The sequence below is a fragment of the Aotus nancymaae genome, unplaced genomic scaffold (assembly GCF_030222135.1).
Source record: "Aotus nancymaae isolate 86718 unplaced genomic scaffold, 86718_ANA_hifiasm-v0.15.2.pri h1tg000029l, whole genome shotgun sequence".
In the NCBI taxonomy this organism is placed as follows: domain Eukaryota; kingdom Metazoa; phylum Chordata; class Mammalia; order Primates; family Aotidae; genus Aotus; species Aotus nancymaae.
Genome location: NW_026988442.1, coordinates 50,118,472 through 50,134,144, shown reverse-complemented (window position 1 = coordinate 50,134,144; position 15,673 = coordinate 50,118,472). Strand labels below are relative to the sequence as shown.

General features: G+C 35.8%; 1 protein-coding gene across 1 annotated transcript in view; it reads right to left on the bottom strand.

Annotated features, from left to right (window-relative positions):
* Positions 1 to 253: 253 nt before the first annotated feature.
* The window catches only part of IFIH1 (interferon induced with helicase C domain 1), a 51,495-nt gene continuing 36,075 nt past the window's right edge, over positions 254 to 15,673 (bottom strand). The window contains exons 7-16 of the mRNA XM_012440584.2: positions 14,926 to 15,143; positions 13,599 to 13,715; positions 11,802 to 11,925; positions 10,982 to 11,260; positions 10,248 to 10,507; positions 7,402 to 7,551; positions 5,576 to 5,737; positions 1,250 to 1,440; positions 652 to 742; positions 254 to 552 (exon numbers count right to left, since the gene is read on the bottom strand). Of these exons, the coding sequence (XP_012296007.1) occupies positions 373 to 552; positions 652 to 742; positions 1,250 to 1,440; positions 5,576 to 5,737; positions 7,402 to 7,551; positions 10,248 to 10,507; positions 10,982 to 11,260; positions 11,802 to 11,925; positions 13,599 to 13,715; positions 14,926 to 15,143 (1,772 nt within the window). The 3' untranslated portion in view covers positions 254 to 372. The remainder of the gene's footprint in view (positions 553 to 651; positions 743 to 1,249; positions 1,441 to 5,575; positions 5,738 to 7,401; positions 7,552 to 10,247; positions 10,508 to 10,981; positions 11,261 to 11,801; positions 11,926 to 13,598; positions 13,716 to 14,925; positions 15,144 to 15,673) is intronic.

Here is a 15,673-nt window from a genome sequence, read left to right as displayed (position 1 = left end):
CAAAAGCAGAGAATGTTATGACCATTTCATCAATAAGGAGACTGGTTCAGAAAGATCAACTGATTTGCCTAATTTTATTCTGACAATTAGTGACAGACCTGAGATTGGTACCTTGAATTCTCATTTGTACTCCAGCATTCTTTCCACAGGACTACAATGCTCCACACTAATGAGAATTATTGGTAAATTTTCTTTACGTCTACCCACTAACAAGATGGATAATGCATAATATGTTCCTAAAAAGAGCTCGATGCAGAGTAAAACAATCATTTTATTGATTCTTATATCAGTTCTGTAGCATAATGAATACATTAATCAAAATCATATTAAATGTTTAATTGATAGTATTTAAAAAGAATCTTGAATCAAGTGCTAATCCTCATCACTAAAAAAACAGTGTTCTGCATAGTCAAGATCGGGAAATGTGATGGGTAATTCAATCCACTTTTTGTATTCTTCCTTTGTTGAATTATTTTTGAAATCCACTACAAAATTTCTTATTAAGAGACAAGGCAAATCTAAGCCTTTGTGGACCATCATTATTCCCCAAGCCTGGAAAATAAAAGAGAAAGCAAGAGGAAAATTAAATGCACATGCGATTAAACATTCCTTTTGACTAAAGCAAAATCAGGACCACAGCAATTGACTCACCTGGCCACATTTGCAGATAATTTCACTATTTGTTTGATAGTCGGCAAACTTCTTTTGCAGTGCTTTGTTTTCTCTCACAATGTAGAGTTCCCTATAAGTATCAAAGGGGAAGAAAAATCATCACAGAGAACTGACAAAATACCAATGTGTAGTTCATGGGTTGTAGGACCTGAAGCTCATCCACACGCATGTGTTATTCTACATGGCATTCCTTCCTTCCCTCCTGCTTCCCAGGCTTGTTATGGCAACTCAGGCAATCTTTCTCTTCTACACATATCTCTCAAAGGGCACGTTGCCTTTTCTAACTTCTTTCAAGTTTGTTGGTTATATTGACTTTAGTTGTTCAGAAAGTTGAGAACAAACGATGAGCGTACAAAAATACGTGCCTTGGATCAAAACGGCTTTGGTTCTTACACTTCTCCTTTCCTGCCCCAGTGCAGTTCACTTAAAAAATAGACATTTGAAGTAGGAATATAACTGAGGGGCTAAAAGAGGGAAAGTTGTAAAATCTCATTTGCACTATTTTGAAAGAACATTTACAATGCAACCTGCTTCACCCCTGGTAGAAAAATTTTAAAACGGTTCTTTCCAGACTCACTTGAATGCTGGTGTCACATTGACATGGTGCATCTTCTCAATTACATGGATGTCTTCCCCAGAACAGGCTAGTACACTGCAGTTTCTGCAAAGGAGAGTTATTAGTGATGGGTTTTCCTTGTAACGCTTGGCAATACTTCTCTTGGTTTTCATTTTCTTTTCCATTATACTTTGCATCTGTAATTCCAAAATCTGCACAGAGAAAGGAAGAGTTAGTGGTTTCAGGTTTGTTTTCTTTTTTCACAGTTTCATAGAAGTAAGTCTCCTGAAATTTAGAGGTCTTAGTTGTGAAAATACACACTTAGCTCATGGCCTAGGAGATAAAAATAATGAGGTAATGATCCCCCAGAGAACTTAGTATATAATCATCTCCTGTAACTGTGAAAATGTGGAACTTCAGGTGTTCAAAAAGCAGCCCATTCCATTTCAGAAAAGTTCTATTGTGAGAAAGTCCTTAGCAATACTCAACAAAAATTATGTCTAGCCTACCCATTTGTTTTATTTGTTTATTTATTTATTTAGGATGGAGTCTTGCTCTGTTGCCCAGGCTGGAGTGCAGTCACACCTCTCAGCTCACTGAAACCTCCATCTCCTGGGTTCAAGCAATTCTTCTGCCTCAGCCTCCTGAGTATCTAGGATTACAGGCACCCGCCACCACACCTAGCTAATTTTCATATTTTTAGTAGAGATGAAGTTGTGCCATGTTGCCTAGGCTGGTCTCAAACTCTTGATCTCAGTGATTCACCTGTCTAGGCCTTTCAAAGTGCTGGGATTATAGACATGAACCACTATGCCCATCCTACCCATTTGTTTTAATTCTGTTCCATAAAATAGGTCTAAACTTTCTTCCGCATGGAATCTCTTTACTAAACACTGTTATTACATTACGAACATCTTCTCTAATCCATGCTAAGCACCCAAATTCCTTTAATCTTTTTTCATGCTTTATAATTTTCAGACCCTTCACCATCTTAATCAGTCTACTCTTTACACATTTGTGGCAGAAACTGCTAGTTTCGCACTCAGTATCCATTTTTCCTAAGAACAGAACCATAATTTTATTCTGGGTGGAAATATGCTAGCTAAATGACTACATTTCCAAACCAGCAGTCAATGACATGTAAAAAGCTGTTGAGTGGAATTTTCAGAGAATCTTCTTAAAAATTTGATAGCTGGCATGTGTACTTTTTGCCCTTTCCATTTTCTTCTTACTTCCTGCCTAGAATAAAGATGTGGCAGCTGAAATTCTAAAAGCCATCTTTGACCTTGAGAGTGAAAGCCCAATGCTATAATGGCATAAAAGAGAGAGAAAAGGCCTGCATTCCAGAACTTTGGGAGGCCGAGGCCAGCAGATCACGAGGTCAAGAGATCGAGACCATCCTGGCCAACATGGTAAAACCCCTTCTTTACTGAAAATACAAAAATTAGCTGGGCGTAGTGGCATGTGCCTGTAATCCCAGCTACTCGGGAGGCTGAGGCAGGAGAATCACTTGAACTCGGCAGGTGGAGGTTTCAGTGAGCCGAGATAGCGCCGCTGCACTCCAGCCTGGCGACAGAGCAAGACTTCGTCTCAAACAGACGAACAAACAAAAACCTGGATTCCTCATAACATCATGGAGCCAACACTGCTAGATTCCTTACGTGAGAGAATATGCCCATAGACACCTTTATTCTAGGCTCTGTGAGTAGCAGAAGCACTTATTTTAACAGAAACAATTTAGTTTATTTAACATATGAAACTTGACATAGACTGACCAGTGTTTATACCGACCCAACTTCACAGTAAAAAAATCTGGTTCTTGAATAATTTACTTCCAAACTGACTTCTCATAGATGATATATTTATATTAAATGATTGAGGAAGTAATTGTTTTATTTAAGACTGAGGGGAAAGTTTTCAGAAAAGTAAGTCATCAGTGCTGATGAACAAAGCCCATCTCTTTGGCTCCTAACTCTACATTTTAGATCTCCCTTCAAGGCAGCCATATATAGCATAGAAAAGAGATTAAACCTTGCAAACAAGCTTGGAGTCTATTATTTGGAGTCTATGATTAATCTGTTATATAAATAATCAGACAAGTACCAAGATTAATTTCCTATGTAATTTATAGCAAAATAATACATTGAAATATTTTTCCCTGAAAGTTTAAATAGGTTACTTTCATAAGACATTTACAGTTCGGTGACCTGGTAAAGTAATATATCATAGGATCACATACATGTGGGAATTAAGAAATGTGTATAAATGAGACAGAAAAAAAATAAAGTGTATAGATTTGTAACCAGAACATAAGAAGCTAGAAAAAAATAGCTCTAAAATAGTAAAGGAATTTGAAGCAATTAGAGGGGCAAACAAACAAAAAAAGGGCTCATAATAAATAAACAGGAGGCACAGCTAAAATCAGCCTAAGTCCAAATAAAGTGCAGTAATGTAGCAAAAGTTGAATCAATGCTAAAGAAAAACATTTATGATTGTCAACTTGCTCCTAGCAGTCTGATTTCGTTTTAAGAAGCTCTGTTATGTATAAACCTGTTTATGACATGGAAAAAATATTTTATCTGTTAATTATCTCCATTCATTGATGGTTGGCTGAAGATTGTTTTGAGAAGGATGCTCAAGTCAGAAGAAAGGAGACATCTTCCCAGTAGCAATGTTTTCTACAAGCTTTGAACAGACTACTGGTGGCATGTAGCCTCCCTTCCCTGTTGCCACTCCTGCTCTAAGTTCATCTACCTGAAGTAGTTTTAGGAGGGCAGGGTTCTTGGCCAAAGGACACCTAAAAAGATAGTCCATTCTGCGTCCCCCAAGGGGACACTGTCTTATTCTAAAGAATGTCTGGAAGAGTTTGACCCTTAAACTCCAGAGATTGTCCTAGTGTTGATCCCTAAAAAACTAGTCTTAAAACATCAGTCTTGTAAACATCTATTTGATTCATTCTTTTAGGACATTAACTGGGAGGCAGTAACTTTCCAGTGGCATAATTTGGTGACAAAAGTTTGATTCGATAGTCTAAAATGTTTGCTTTGCCTTGTATTTAATGGGATTTTAAAATAAAGTTTTGTGTAGAAACCTGGCCAGGAAACCTTGGAGTTGGTAATAGCAATGCACACCAATTTGAAAGCATCCCTTTAGTGAAACTCTATTTAAGGTAGAGCCAATTCCAATGTTAAGAAACTAACATTCACACCCATATGCAAGGGTGTGAATTTTCTGCTAAATGGATTGTTTGCTATTATGGTAGTTACAGTCTTTAATTCAGTGGTATGGGGGATTTCCTGTACTATAGAAATACATTCTTTCTTCACTGCATTCTTTCACACAACTCAAACAACTGTGTGTCAGTAATCTGAGATATAGCTAGGTGACATATTCTGTATTTTCTTATTATTCAGATCCAGCTTCAGTGTCACTCCCTCTAAGAGACCTTCCTCAACCACCAAACTGAAAGTATCTATCTAGTCGCTTGTTTCATATCATCCTATTCTAACTCTCTCATACTTATCTATGTTATATTTCTTGTTTTTTTAATTTTTTTTTTTTTTGAGACAGAATTTCGCTCGTTACCCAGGCTGGAGTGCAATGGCGCGATCTTGGCTCACCGCAACCTCCGCCTCCTGGGTTCAGGCAATTCTCCTGCCTCAGCCTCCTGAGTAGCTGGGATTACAGGCACGCGCCACCATGCCCAGCTAATTTTTTGTATTAGTAGAGACGGGGTTTCACCATGTTGACCAGGATGGTCTCGATCTCTTGACCTCGTGATCTACCCACCTCGGCCTCCCAAAGTGCTGGGATTACAGGCTTGAGCCACCGCGCCCGGCCTTGTTTTTTTAATTTTTGTTTACTGTTTCTCTCCTCCAGACCTCACCAGGCACACACTAGAATATAAACTTCATGCAGCAGGAGTCTTCTATGTCTTGTTTGCCTCTGTTGGCTGTTCCTATAATGTTGCCTGGCACACAGTAGGCATTTCATTTACATTTCTGAAATTAAAAAAATGTCCCCGTAAAACAAATTAGATAAAACCAAAATTACCATGTTGGATTGAATCAGCGAGTTGTACTAGTCTTTCTGGAACAAGTTAGCCTAAATTTATATTATCAAAATTTATGGTTGGTTTTACTGGAATAAGCAATGGCTGCCCGATAATTTCCAGCCCACCATGGATCTTGATTCTCTGCATGTGAATCCGTATTAAGCACAGTTCATTAAAAAGGAACTTAAAATTCAGCACGATTTTTGCCTGGGGAATGAGTCACAGAGGTATCAATGGTAACCACATGCTGCTATCTTTAAATGAAAATCAAATTCAGAAGTGGTCAACAATACCTTATGAGCATACTCCTCTGGTTTCATATTTTGAACATGATGTATAGCTTTATACATCATCTTCTCTCGGAAATCATTAACTGTCTCACGTTCGATAACTCCTGAACTGCTGGGAGCAACCAGGACATAGGTGCTCTCATCAGCTCTGGCTCGACCGCGGGCCTGAAAACACAAAGAAATGAAGTGAATGAAAGGGTCCGCTCTGATACAAATCCTCCTGGGTTTTGGTGGAATGGTATTCATTGCTCAGAATGAAATGATACTGGGTTGTTCTTCATGCCAGTCTTCAAATGGATAAAGTTAATAAGCTAGTTATTAACCCATTCCTTGTAAGTCCGCTCTTTTAAACTTAAAATATGCTTTAATACAGAAACAGTGTTCTAGAGTGATGATGGTTAGGCCTCAATGACATCATATCATCCTGTCCAGCCTTTTTGCTCCCAGAGCTTCTCTCTCAAACTATAAGAACCATGATCAATGACTTGAACTGAGGAGTTGTCTTTCATGGTAGAAAGCTGGGGGGAATGAATGGAGAGAAGGGGTATCTCTGACCTTTATAGCATGCCTGGTGAGAAGGCAAGTCAGTTTCTAGCATCCTACATTGAATTTTTAGCAGTTTTTCCCATGGAAACATATTTAACATGGTGACAACTTTCTACAAGCCTCTTTAAGAAAGTGATATTCAGGTACATTTTGACTAATAGAAACTTCTATGGCCTGGCCCAGAAGCCTAACTACCAACTATAAAATTATCCTCAAGGAAAAATGCATTCTAAGTTTTTGGTTTGTTGGGTTTTGTTTTTGTTTTTTTGAGATGGAGTCTCGCTCTGTCACCAGGCTGGAGTGCAGTGGCACGATCTCGGCTCACTGCAACCTCCACCTCCTGGGTTCAAGTGATTCTCCTGCCTCAGCCTTAGTAGCTGGGACTACAGGTGTACACCACCACACCCAGCTAATTTTTGTATTTTTAGTAGAGACAGGTTTTCACCACGTTGGCCAGGATGATCTTGATCTCTTGACCTCGTGATCCACTCGCTTTGGCCTAAGTTTATCACTGACTTACAAATAAACTCCTGAAATAAAATTACTTTCTAATTTGATGGCAGTCTGGTTATCTTAGTCTTCTATGACTTGCCTTTTATTAAAGGATCCAGTTTAAATTATTTAAAAAATCCTTTAATTTTATAGGAAGCATAGTATATCTATTAATCATCATAACACCTATGCATACTTAACAGAAGGTTACAATAATGCCATTAACAAAGGTAGGTAAGCGATAAAGTGAAATGTGAATGAAAACTAGAATGTCTCACTCTTTTATTCACTTTTGCAGTTATAAGTCTGCCCCCAACCAACATTTTGTCATAAAAACTTCTAAATATACAGAAAAATGGAAAGGATAAGGGAGGAAAATGCAGAAACAGCAGGGCTCCCTCAGGTTTGGGCATGTTACTTAATCAGACTTCGTAGTACAGTACACTTTAGATTCCTGGTCCAGCTCGGGGCTCACAGACATCCTAGAAATGAGGAGGCTGCTTTGACGTTTACAAATGGGGCTACTGTCACGTTCCTGGAAAGCTTAAGGTACAGAAATGGCCAAAAAGGGGTTGATGTTTAAACATACAACAGGTATCTGGTTATCATATGAATTGATAGCAATATGAAAGGCAACAGTGCACAGCATTTAAAAAATGCTCTTTTAACAGGAAAAGTGCTTTGTTTTTAAAACTAAAGAGATGTTTTGTGCTGTTTAACTAAAAGAAAGCAATTAAAATAGGAACATACAAATAAAAATTAACATAGTAAGTAGAGGTATTTGAATGTACCTGGACCATGGCTATTTCATTGGTGACAAGACCGTAACGGATAACAATGTTACATTCTTTAATATCCAGACCTTCTTCTGCCACTGTGGTAGCTATAAGCAGATTTATTTTTCCAGTGCGAAATTTACTAATGACTTCTTTTTGTTCATTCTGTAGAAACATTTCAATAAATTAAATTTTGTGATGCTAAACACATTAAAATCTTCTAATTAGGAGAAGAAATAATAAATTGCAACTGGTCAGTGTAAATCAAAGGATTAGATCATACATGGATTTGTTGCCATCTGTTTTTGGCATTGAACAAAGACATAATGGTGAGACAACATTTGATTTCCAATCTGGGATTACCACACAATTACAAAAATATTTCCATCATCCAGTCTGGAGGTGGAAAGACCATTTTTTTATGCCAAGAAAATAAATTGATGGGTGACTCCAGAGGAAGAAAGGAGGAGCTGTCAGTTGAGAAGAGGATATGACAACCAGAAGCTAAAGTGGACATTTTTCCCCTATTATATTAACTTCAGAATCTTTAATATTCAGAGGATAAGATGCAGAGATGCTTTTACATATTGTTTTCAGTCACAGAGAAAACGCACACTGTATATGCATTTGGTCACTTTAAGAGTCATTTGAGTGAGAAGCTATGGAATATTCCTAAAAGGGCACAAGAGAAAATGAAAACATCGGCTTCATCTAGGGAAGGGAGCTGGAAGACTAGAGGTCTAAATGTATGCCTTGCGCCTTATTAATTTTGAATGAGGTAAATATATTATCTATATAAAGGGATAATACAAATAAAATAAGAGGTTATACAACTGTAATTAAAACTATTTTCAAATGAAAACAATCTAAATTTTGAAAGTCAATATTAATAAATTAAAATATCCCCTCTCATCCGTATGTGGGAGAAATGAATGAGAGGAAACCTAACTTGATATGGACAATGTGGTTTTATTTTCATAACCACTCTCACCAAAGCTGTTGGTCCAGTTGGCATTTGGTGCACATCCACACTGTCTTTTGCCCCACACATTAAACAAAAATAAAGCTGCCAGACCAAAAGTATGTTCTTCTAGCCCCCTCCCTTTCTTCTCAGAGGCAGTGTGAGTCCTTATTTGACTCCTAACTGTAGGAGAACCCTGTAGAAAGGCCTCTCTTGAGTCCTCTCTGAACATTTGTCCCTCCTGTCCTCACTTCTCCCGATAAAAAATTACATGTCCTTGGATTTTAACAGAAGATGCCTGTGTCTTAATTCAAAGGAGTAACTTTAATGACAAAAATTCCAGACAGTGTCAGAGCTTCAAGTCACATCATGTAGCTGCCTAACACCATTGCTAAAAAATTGGTCCACCCCAGTTTACAAGCGGAGGATACAGGGAGTGGGGAAGGAAGGAATATGTTCTGTATTTTGGCATACAGTCCCTAGGTTTGAAAATGAACAAGGAGCAGAAAGTAGCTCGAACACAGGCTTTTCATTTGTACTCTACCTTTTTTCAAAGAGAAGCTGAGCCCTTTTACAGTAAAAGTCATAACACTAATGCTAATATAATATAAATTTAAAAACAGAACTCATAAGAATCAACACAGAGGCTGTGAAACTGAACTTGAGTTTCGCCTGGTAGCTTTCTGGAAGCTAAGACAAAAAGAAGAATCATGTTAAGCAAACTACATCTCATCACAAAGAAGGAAGCAAACTTGTTATCTAAGGAAAACAGTGCTTTGTCCGGCTTCAGTTTTGTTGGCAATGCTCACATGAGTCCATGAAGAGGGTATACAAAGAGTTATAGTAAACCATTTCAAGAATTTTTTTTCCAGAAAACACTGAAACAGAATTTGCTCCATTGCCTTGAATAGTGATGACTATAATAGAAAGGAAGTATCCATTTGTCCAGCAAGACTCAGGGTCAATATGACTTTAGCCCTCAGAAGAATATTTTACTCTAACAAGACACGATTGCTTCATGCATGCTTGTAATGTCTACAGAAGTCTTTTTTCTTATCTAATTGTTTTCTACTGTGTCCACAGTAAGCAGTATGTAAACAAAATAAAACAAAACACCTTAAAAAGGAACAGAAAACCTACTAATCAGAATCCCAAATCTCTAATGTATCAAATTCTTTAATTTTTCCAAGTTTTCCTATAGGTCTTATTCTATGTAAACATATTTTGCATAGTTCTAGTTACAATGCACATATTTTTGTGGGAGTTTGAATTTTATACCTGATACTATATTGCAACCACTTCTGAACTTTGTTATTAAGTTTACATGTCACTCATTTTTGCAAGGGAAACTTAATTTAGTAGGTTCTTCGAACTATGTAGGAAAAAAGTGACTGCTAAAGCAACACTTAACCTCTCAAAAACCACACATTTGATTGCAATTAGACTTAGATTTTATTTCGAAAACAAGTGTTTTATCTTGTAAATGCATTTGTGGGTGGTGAGAGGATTGATAGAAAAAGACTAAAAACAATTTGAGAAGAGTAATAACAGCATTAAAAAAGAAATCCAGGCTGAGCGCAGTTCATGCCTGTAATCTCAACACTTAGGAAGGCAGAGGCAGAAGGATGGCTTGAGTCCAGAAGTTTAAGACAAGCCTGGGAAACATAGTGGGACAACTTTTCTCCAAAAAAAAAAAAGAAAAGAAAATTAGCTGGGTGTGGTGGTGCACACCTACAGTCCCAGCTGCTTGGGAGGCTGGGGCTGGAGGATTGCTTGAGCCTAGGAGGTGAGTCTTGATCATGCCACTGCACTTCAGCCTGAGTGACAGAGCAAGGCCTTGTCTGCAAGAAAAGGAAAGAAGAGAAAAGAAAGGAAAAGCAATCCAAAAGGATATTTATACCTGCGTCATGGGTTTGAACTCACTGCTATGTCCAGCTCCAATCAGATGGTGGGCTTTGACTCCTACTTCAGCAAATTTTTCATTTTCAGTAATCCACTGGGAAAGAGCATATGCACTCTGTCGTGTTTTTGTAAAGATTATTCCTCGTGCTGATTCCTCAGTCCTGGTATATTGCTCCATTATGGTATTTCTTAATTTGATCAGCTTTTCATTTTCATGTTCTGGGTTTTCAGCCAGCATTTTCAACATTTTATTGTTTTCTTTAAGAAATAATTAGAGTTGATATGTTACCTAGCTTGATGTAGCCATTCCATATGTATACATATATTAAACATCATTTTGTACGCCAAAAAAGATATAGTTTTGTTGATCAAAATTTAACAAATTAATTTAAAAATGATTTAAAGTTTAAATTAGTGAAACATACAACTAATTACACTAGAAGATTTCATGAATTGTGGCTCATCTACAAACTTGTGCTATATCTAACAATTAGGATGGTTTAATAAATAAACTCATTACAATTGTCTTGACAATGAAACTGAATGACCAAATGACTAACTGTGATCATACAACTGGTAGCTAATCTGGTCATATCATTAGAAATAGCTCCAGTCTGAGTGGGATTTCTTTTTTCAAAAGATATTTCTCTTTTTGAAGAGCTTATGAGAAGCAGTAGGTTCATGTTGAAAAGGTAAATGAATGAGACCAGTACATGTTACTTTGAATCTTACCAAAAAATAAAGTCATGAGAAATCTATCTGTTTTATCCAGTTTCCAAGGTTTCTTTAAATCATCCTCATGTTCATCGCAATCACAATACTCATCATCACCACCCTCATCACTATCGTCTTCTAGGACTGCAAACTTCTTTTCTTTCTCTTCATTATAGAAAGTTTCAAGATGATTATAAGCATCTATCATTCGAATTGTGTCATTAATTTGTAGGGCCTCATTGTACTTCCTCAAATGCTCTGCACAAACACGGTCCTTGCGATTTCCTTCTTTTGCAGCTGTGAAAAAAATATATTATGTAATATGAATAATAAGCATATAAACTCCCTAAAATAGTGCCATGGACTTGAATACATTTATGTTACTAACTCCAAAATTGGCTTCACCTTGGGTTTAAAATGGGCAAGTTAAGGCTCAAAATATATTATGAGCTCTGAAACAGGGCAAGTTTTCCAACTCCTTGACTTGCTGCTTGAGTTCTGCCTCAGCAAAAATATGTAGCTGATGCACAGAGAAATGGCATGAAAATATATTAGTTGAGTTTGCCTTTGGAGACAGAGCTATTAATATTTATCTCAATACCTTAAATATACAATAAATACAAGACTCTGGAGACAAAGAGAAAATTGGATGGTTTTGGAATCTCTTTCCTTAGAAAAGGAATTAGAACATGTTTATTATGCGTTTCCTACACAGAACACAGAAATTCTATTTGGAACTACATTTGCTTTCATTTTTTGGGGGAATCTATGATATACTCATTTGAAATCTTGGAATAAACATGGGATAAACTAAGTGTTAGGTTCAAATCTAAATTACCTTTTTTTTCCATTTGAACGGCCCATTGTTCATAGGGTTGAGTTCCAAAATCTGGCATTGGACTCATTTGACAATAAGTTTGAATCCTTGTCATTATTTCTAGAAGTTTCTCTTTAAATGGATCCTTAAAAATAAAGTATACACTTATTCTCATGTATTCTTATTGTTAAAGGAATAACATTATCTTTGCTAAAATAAGTTCCAGTCTATAACAAATCTGATTCAGAATCTTCGTTAAGATAACATAGCAGGTTAGTGTCCCATCACTTGTCTGTACATTTACTTTTGTCAACTTCTCTTTTAAGTCTATCATCAAGCCACACCCACACCAACACCATGTTACCTCTGCTGGAATCTCCAACTTAAAAGGTTAGCGAAAGTAAAGCTAATGAATAATATAAACCTTGTATGTTAAAGGTAGTTTAGAAAACACATATTGCTTTAATGCCACCATTATTTAAAAAGCTTATAATGTAATTTAAGAAACATTTACTATTTGTCAAACTGGTTTCAGAATTATTTCTGCCAAAACAAAAAGTTGAAGTACAATCTGAAAAAAAGTCAGAAATAAAGGAGTGCATGCCATATGATTCCATTTATATAAAGTTCAGAATCAGTGAAAACTCATTTTTTGTTTTGCAAGTCAAGATAGTAGTTATCCCTGGGGTATGATAACTGCAAGGGGAACTAGAAGATTTGGGGTACTGGCAATGTGCTGTCTCTTGATTTGGATTTTGTTTACATATGTGCATTCAGTTTATGAAAATTTAGCAATCAGTACACACATGAATTTGTATTTTTCTGTATGTATGTTATACTTCAAAGTATATCAAAAAGTTAAGTAAGTTTAAAAAATGGCAAATACTTTTAAAAATATATCTTGAGAAATGTAGTTTTAAAAATCCTTATGTGTAGAAACATGCATTTAAATCTATCAAGTAAAACCAAATAAGTAAAAAGGGAAAGTGAATAAAATGTATTCAACTCTGCTAGTGCAGCTGGAATAGATAGCAGTCTTCTTCAGAATTATAAAAAGAGATATATGGAGGCTGGTTACTAACATTGGTTTAGTGCCTACTATATTTCAAGCATTGCTTTATCTACTATGCATATTTCGTATTATTTAATCCTAACATTCTTATTTCCAATGGTATTATCAAGTACATATGAGCAGAATTTGTAGCCCTTTCTAAATTTTACAAAATAAAGTATTGACATAATTTACTGGCCATAATGTCCAAATTGACTCTCAGTTTACTTTTATAATTACTGAAAAATTCGTCAGAAAAGCATCATTAAAGTAAATATTTCACTTCTTTACCATTACACTGTTTTCCTAAGAAAGTAAATATGCAAGTATGCAAATTAGGTAGGATTCCCATTATCATTGCCAAATGTAATTTGATAGCAACAAAATGGTTCTATGGAATGTCAGAAAATCAATCTTGGAATTCACCAAGAAAATAAAAAAGACTAAAATGAACTGTCATAACACCTCCAGCTTAGTTATACATCCCCCTGCCCATTGTCCCCGACTATCCCTAATAACTCACATGTAACCAAACAATGAATGAGCTATTCCTCATGTAAATTAGAAAACTGAAAGAGGACTGGAGGAGAGAATTCACTGTAGTGGTTTGCTGCCAAATGTCAGTTGAAAAAAAAAAACCCTGAAATTTGTTTGCTAAAATTTTAAAATAATATTGTTCAGATGGTCAATATAAAATAGGCTTTGCCATCTTTCAGCTGAATGGGTAGTATTGCCAATGAAATAGATATAAAACGTTAAGCCCATACTTCTCTGGTGTCATCTGCAATTGCAAACTTCTTGCATGGCTCCTGTATTTGGTTTTTCAGTTGATCAAGGTTTTCTTCAACAGTTTTAATAGTAAATGCATCAAGACTGGCACATAGCTGAAAAAGAGACATTTTTCAATACTTATGCAATTATTTTTCCCTTTCACTTTATTCAATGTAGAATTATTTTTCATGTAAAAAATATGTAGCATTAAATTGTAGCATCAATACATAGCATAAAATTTCATGAAAGTCATATAGAGCACTGTTTGCTAAATACAGCATTTTAACATTGTTTTATTATGGATTTCATTAACCAACAACTGATAACATTTGTCCTAATATAGGGAAAAAGAGCTTCTAAATCAAGTTGGTGGGTAATTCCAGAGAAAATGGTGTATTTACTTTCATTTCTTAAATTCCATTTTCCAGGTGGAAAGGTGATATGGAAAGAGTATAACAGTTTGCCATCATTGACAGATAATGATTTTGAGATAACTATGTTACATAGGCATATCAAAGGTCATCTTAATATCTATGTATTATGCTACCACCTTCTTCTACACATAAAGCAGGCAATACAAAGCTGGGCGATCCTTAGCAATGTGCCTGGATTATTAGCTTGACATTAGCCCTTAATCTTAGTAATAAATTATATTTTGGAGCCTATAACTGCATCTCAGAATGTTGTGTCTACTCTATATAATTTTTATTGAATTCCACTTAAAAGTAAGGGACTTAAAATTCCAATGCAATTGCCTTGGTACCAAAATACTTCCTGGGCTACTCTGATTTATTTAACGCTTGAGATCAACAGTAGCACTGTATGTGGTGGTACCATTTTGGGGCAGCTGATAAGCTCATTGTTAAAGATCTTCATGTCCCTATTTCCCTTTAATTTGAATTACCTAGATTTCTAGAATCACATATGAAAGACAGAAAACATGCAGTTTTGAAACTCATGGAATAAGACTTTATTATGTGTGACAGCTAAAAACTTTCATAGTTTATGAATATTTCTATATCAAGTAGATCATTAAGTTTAACTATAAGGGTAGATGTTCAAAAGAAGGCATTCTATTTGTCTAAACTTCCCATTAATTATATTGCTATCCATCATTTTTATGATATTGCTTGTGTTACTGCAATGTATTAAGGCATATTACTATTTGATAAAAGACTGAGTATATTTATCGTACTAAAGCAAACAGATTTCACTTAACTTATGATCAGGGCACTTGAACTCAAACTTATTTAACAAGATCAAGAGGTACTGGCATTTGTTTTAGCTTTGCTCTCATTGGTTACACATAAAATTATGACTTACTTTTAAAATGTGTTCTTCAGCTTTGGCTTGCTTTCTGGCCCCTCCAACACCAGGTGAAGCTGTTAGTCCCAGTATCTGAGGAAGGGGAATCACTGGTTTGTTCTCTTTCTTGAGTTTAATGTTTTTCAACTTCTGCTTCAAATAACGCCTCATGATGTTATTGTAGACTTCTTCTTTGTTTGTGTGATGACATTCATCAATGATAATCAGAGAAAAGTCTTAAAAGAAAATTCGAAGAGTTAATTTCTCTATACCAGCACACTACAGGAAGGAAATAGCTTTAGACCAGTAAATTGAGCTGCCTTGGGGATGCCTTTTCTTGGACAGGACACAACAGCAGCCCACTTCTAGTTTTCAGGAGGGAATTCTAAATATACTAGCACCTGTACACACAGACATTCATACATACTAATCATGAAACTCCCCGTTACACATTCTCCTTCTTTAATAGATGAGATTCAGAAAGTTTACAGAACTAAGAAGTATTAGGTGTGGAATTCACACCCTGGTTTACTACAAAACAAATCTCAGGATTATACTTTTGTTCTTTAATACAATATTTAATTTTAGGTTGGTGAATTTTATTTTTATTACATCAAGTAAAAAGATACTATTTTAAAAGAGAAAAATGTGCCTTGTTTTAACATTGCATTTAGTTGTTATAAATTATTTTTATTTCTTTCCCGTTCTTTCTCCTACCTTCTCATCCTATCCCCACAAAAGACAAGGTTTGTATTTTTATTCTATG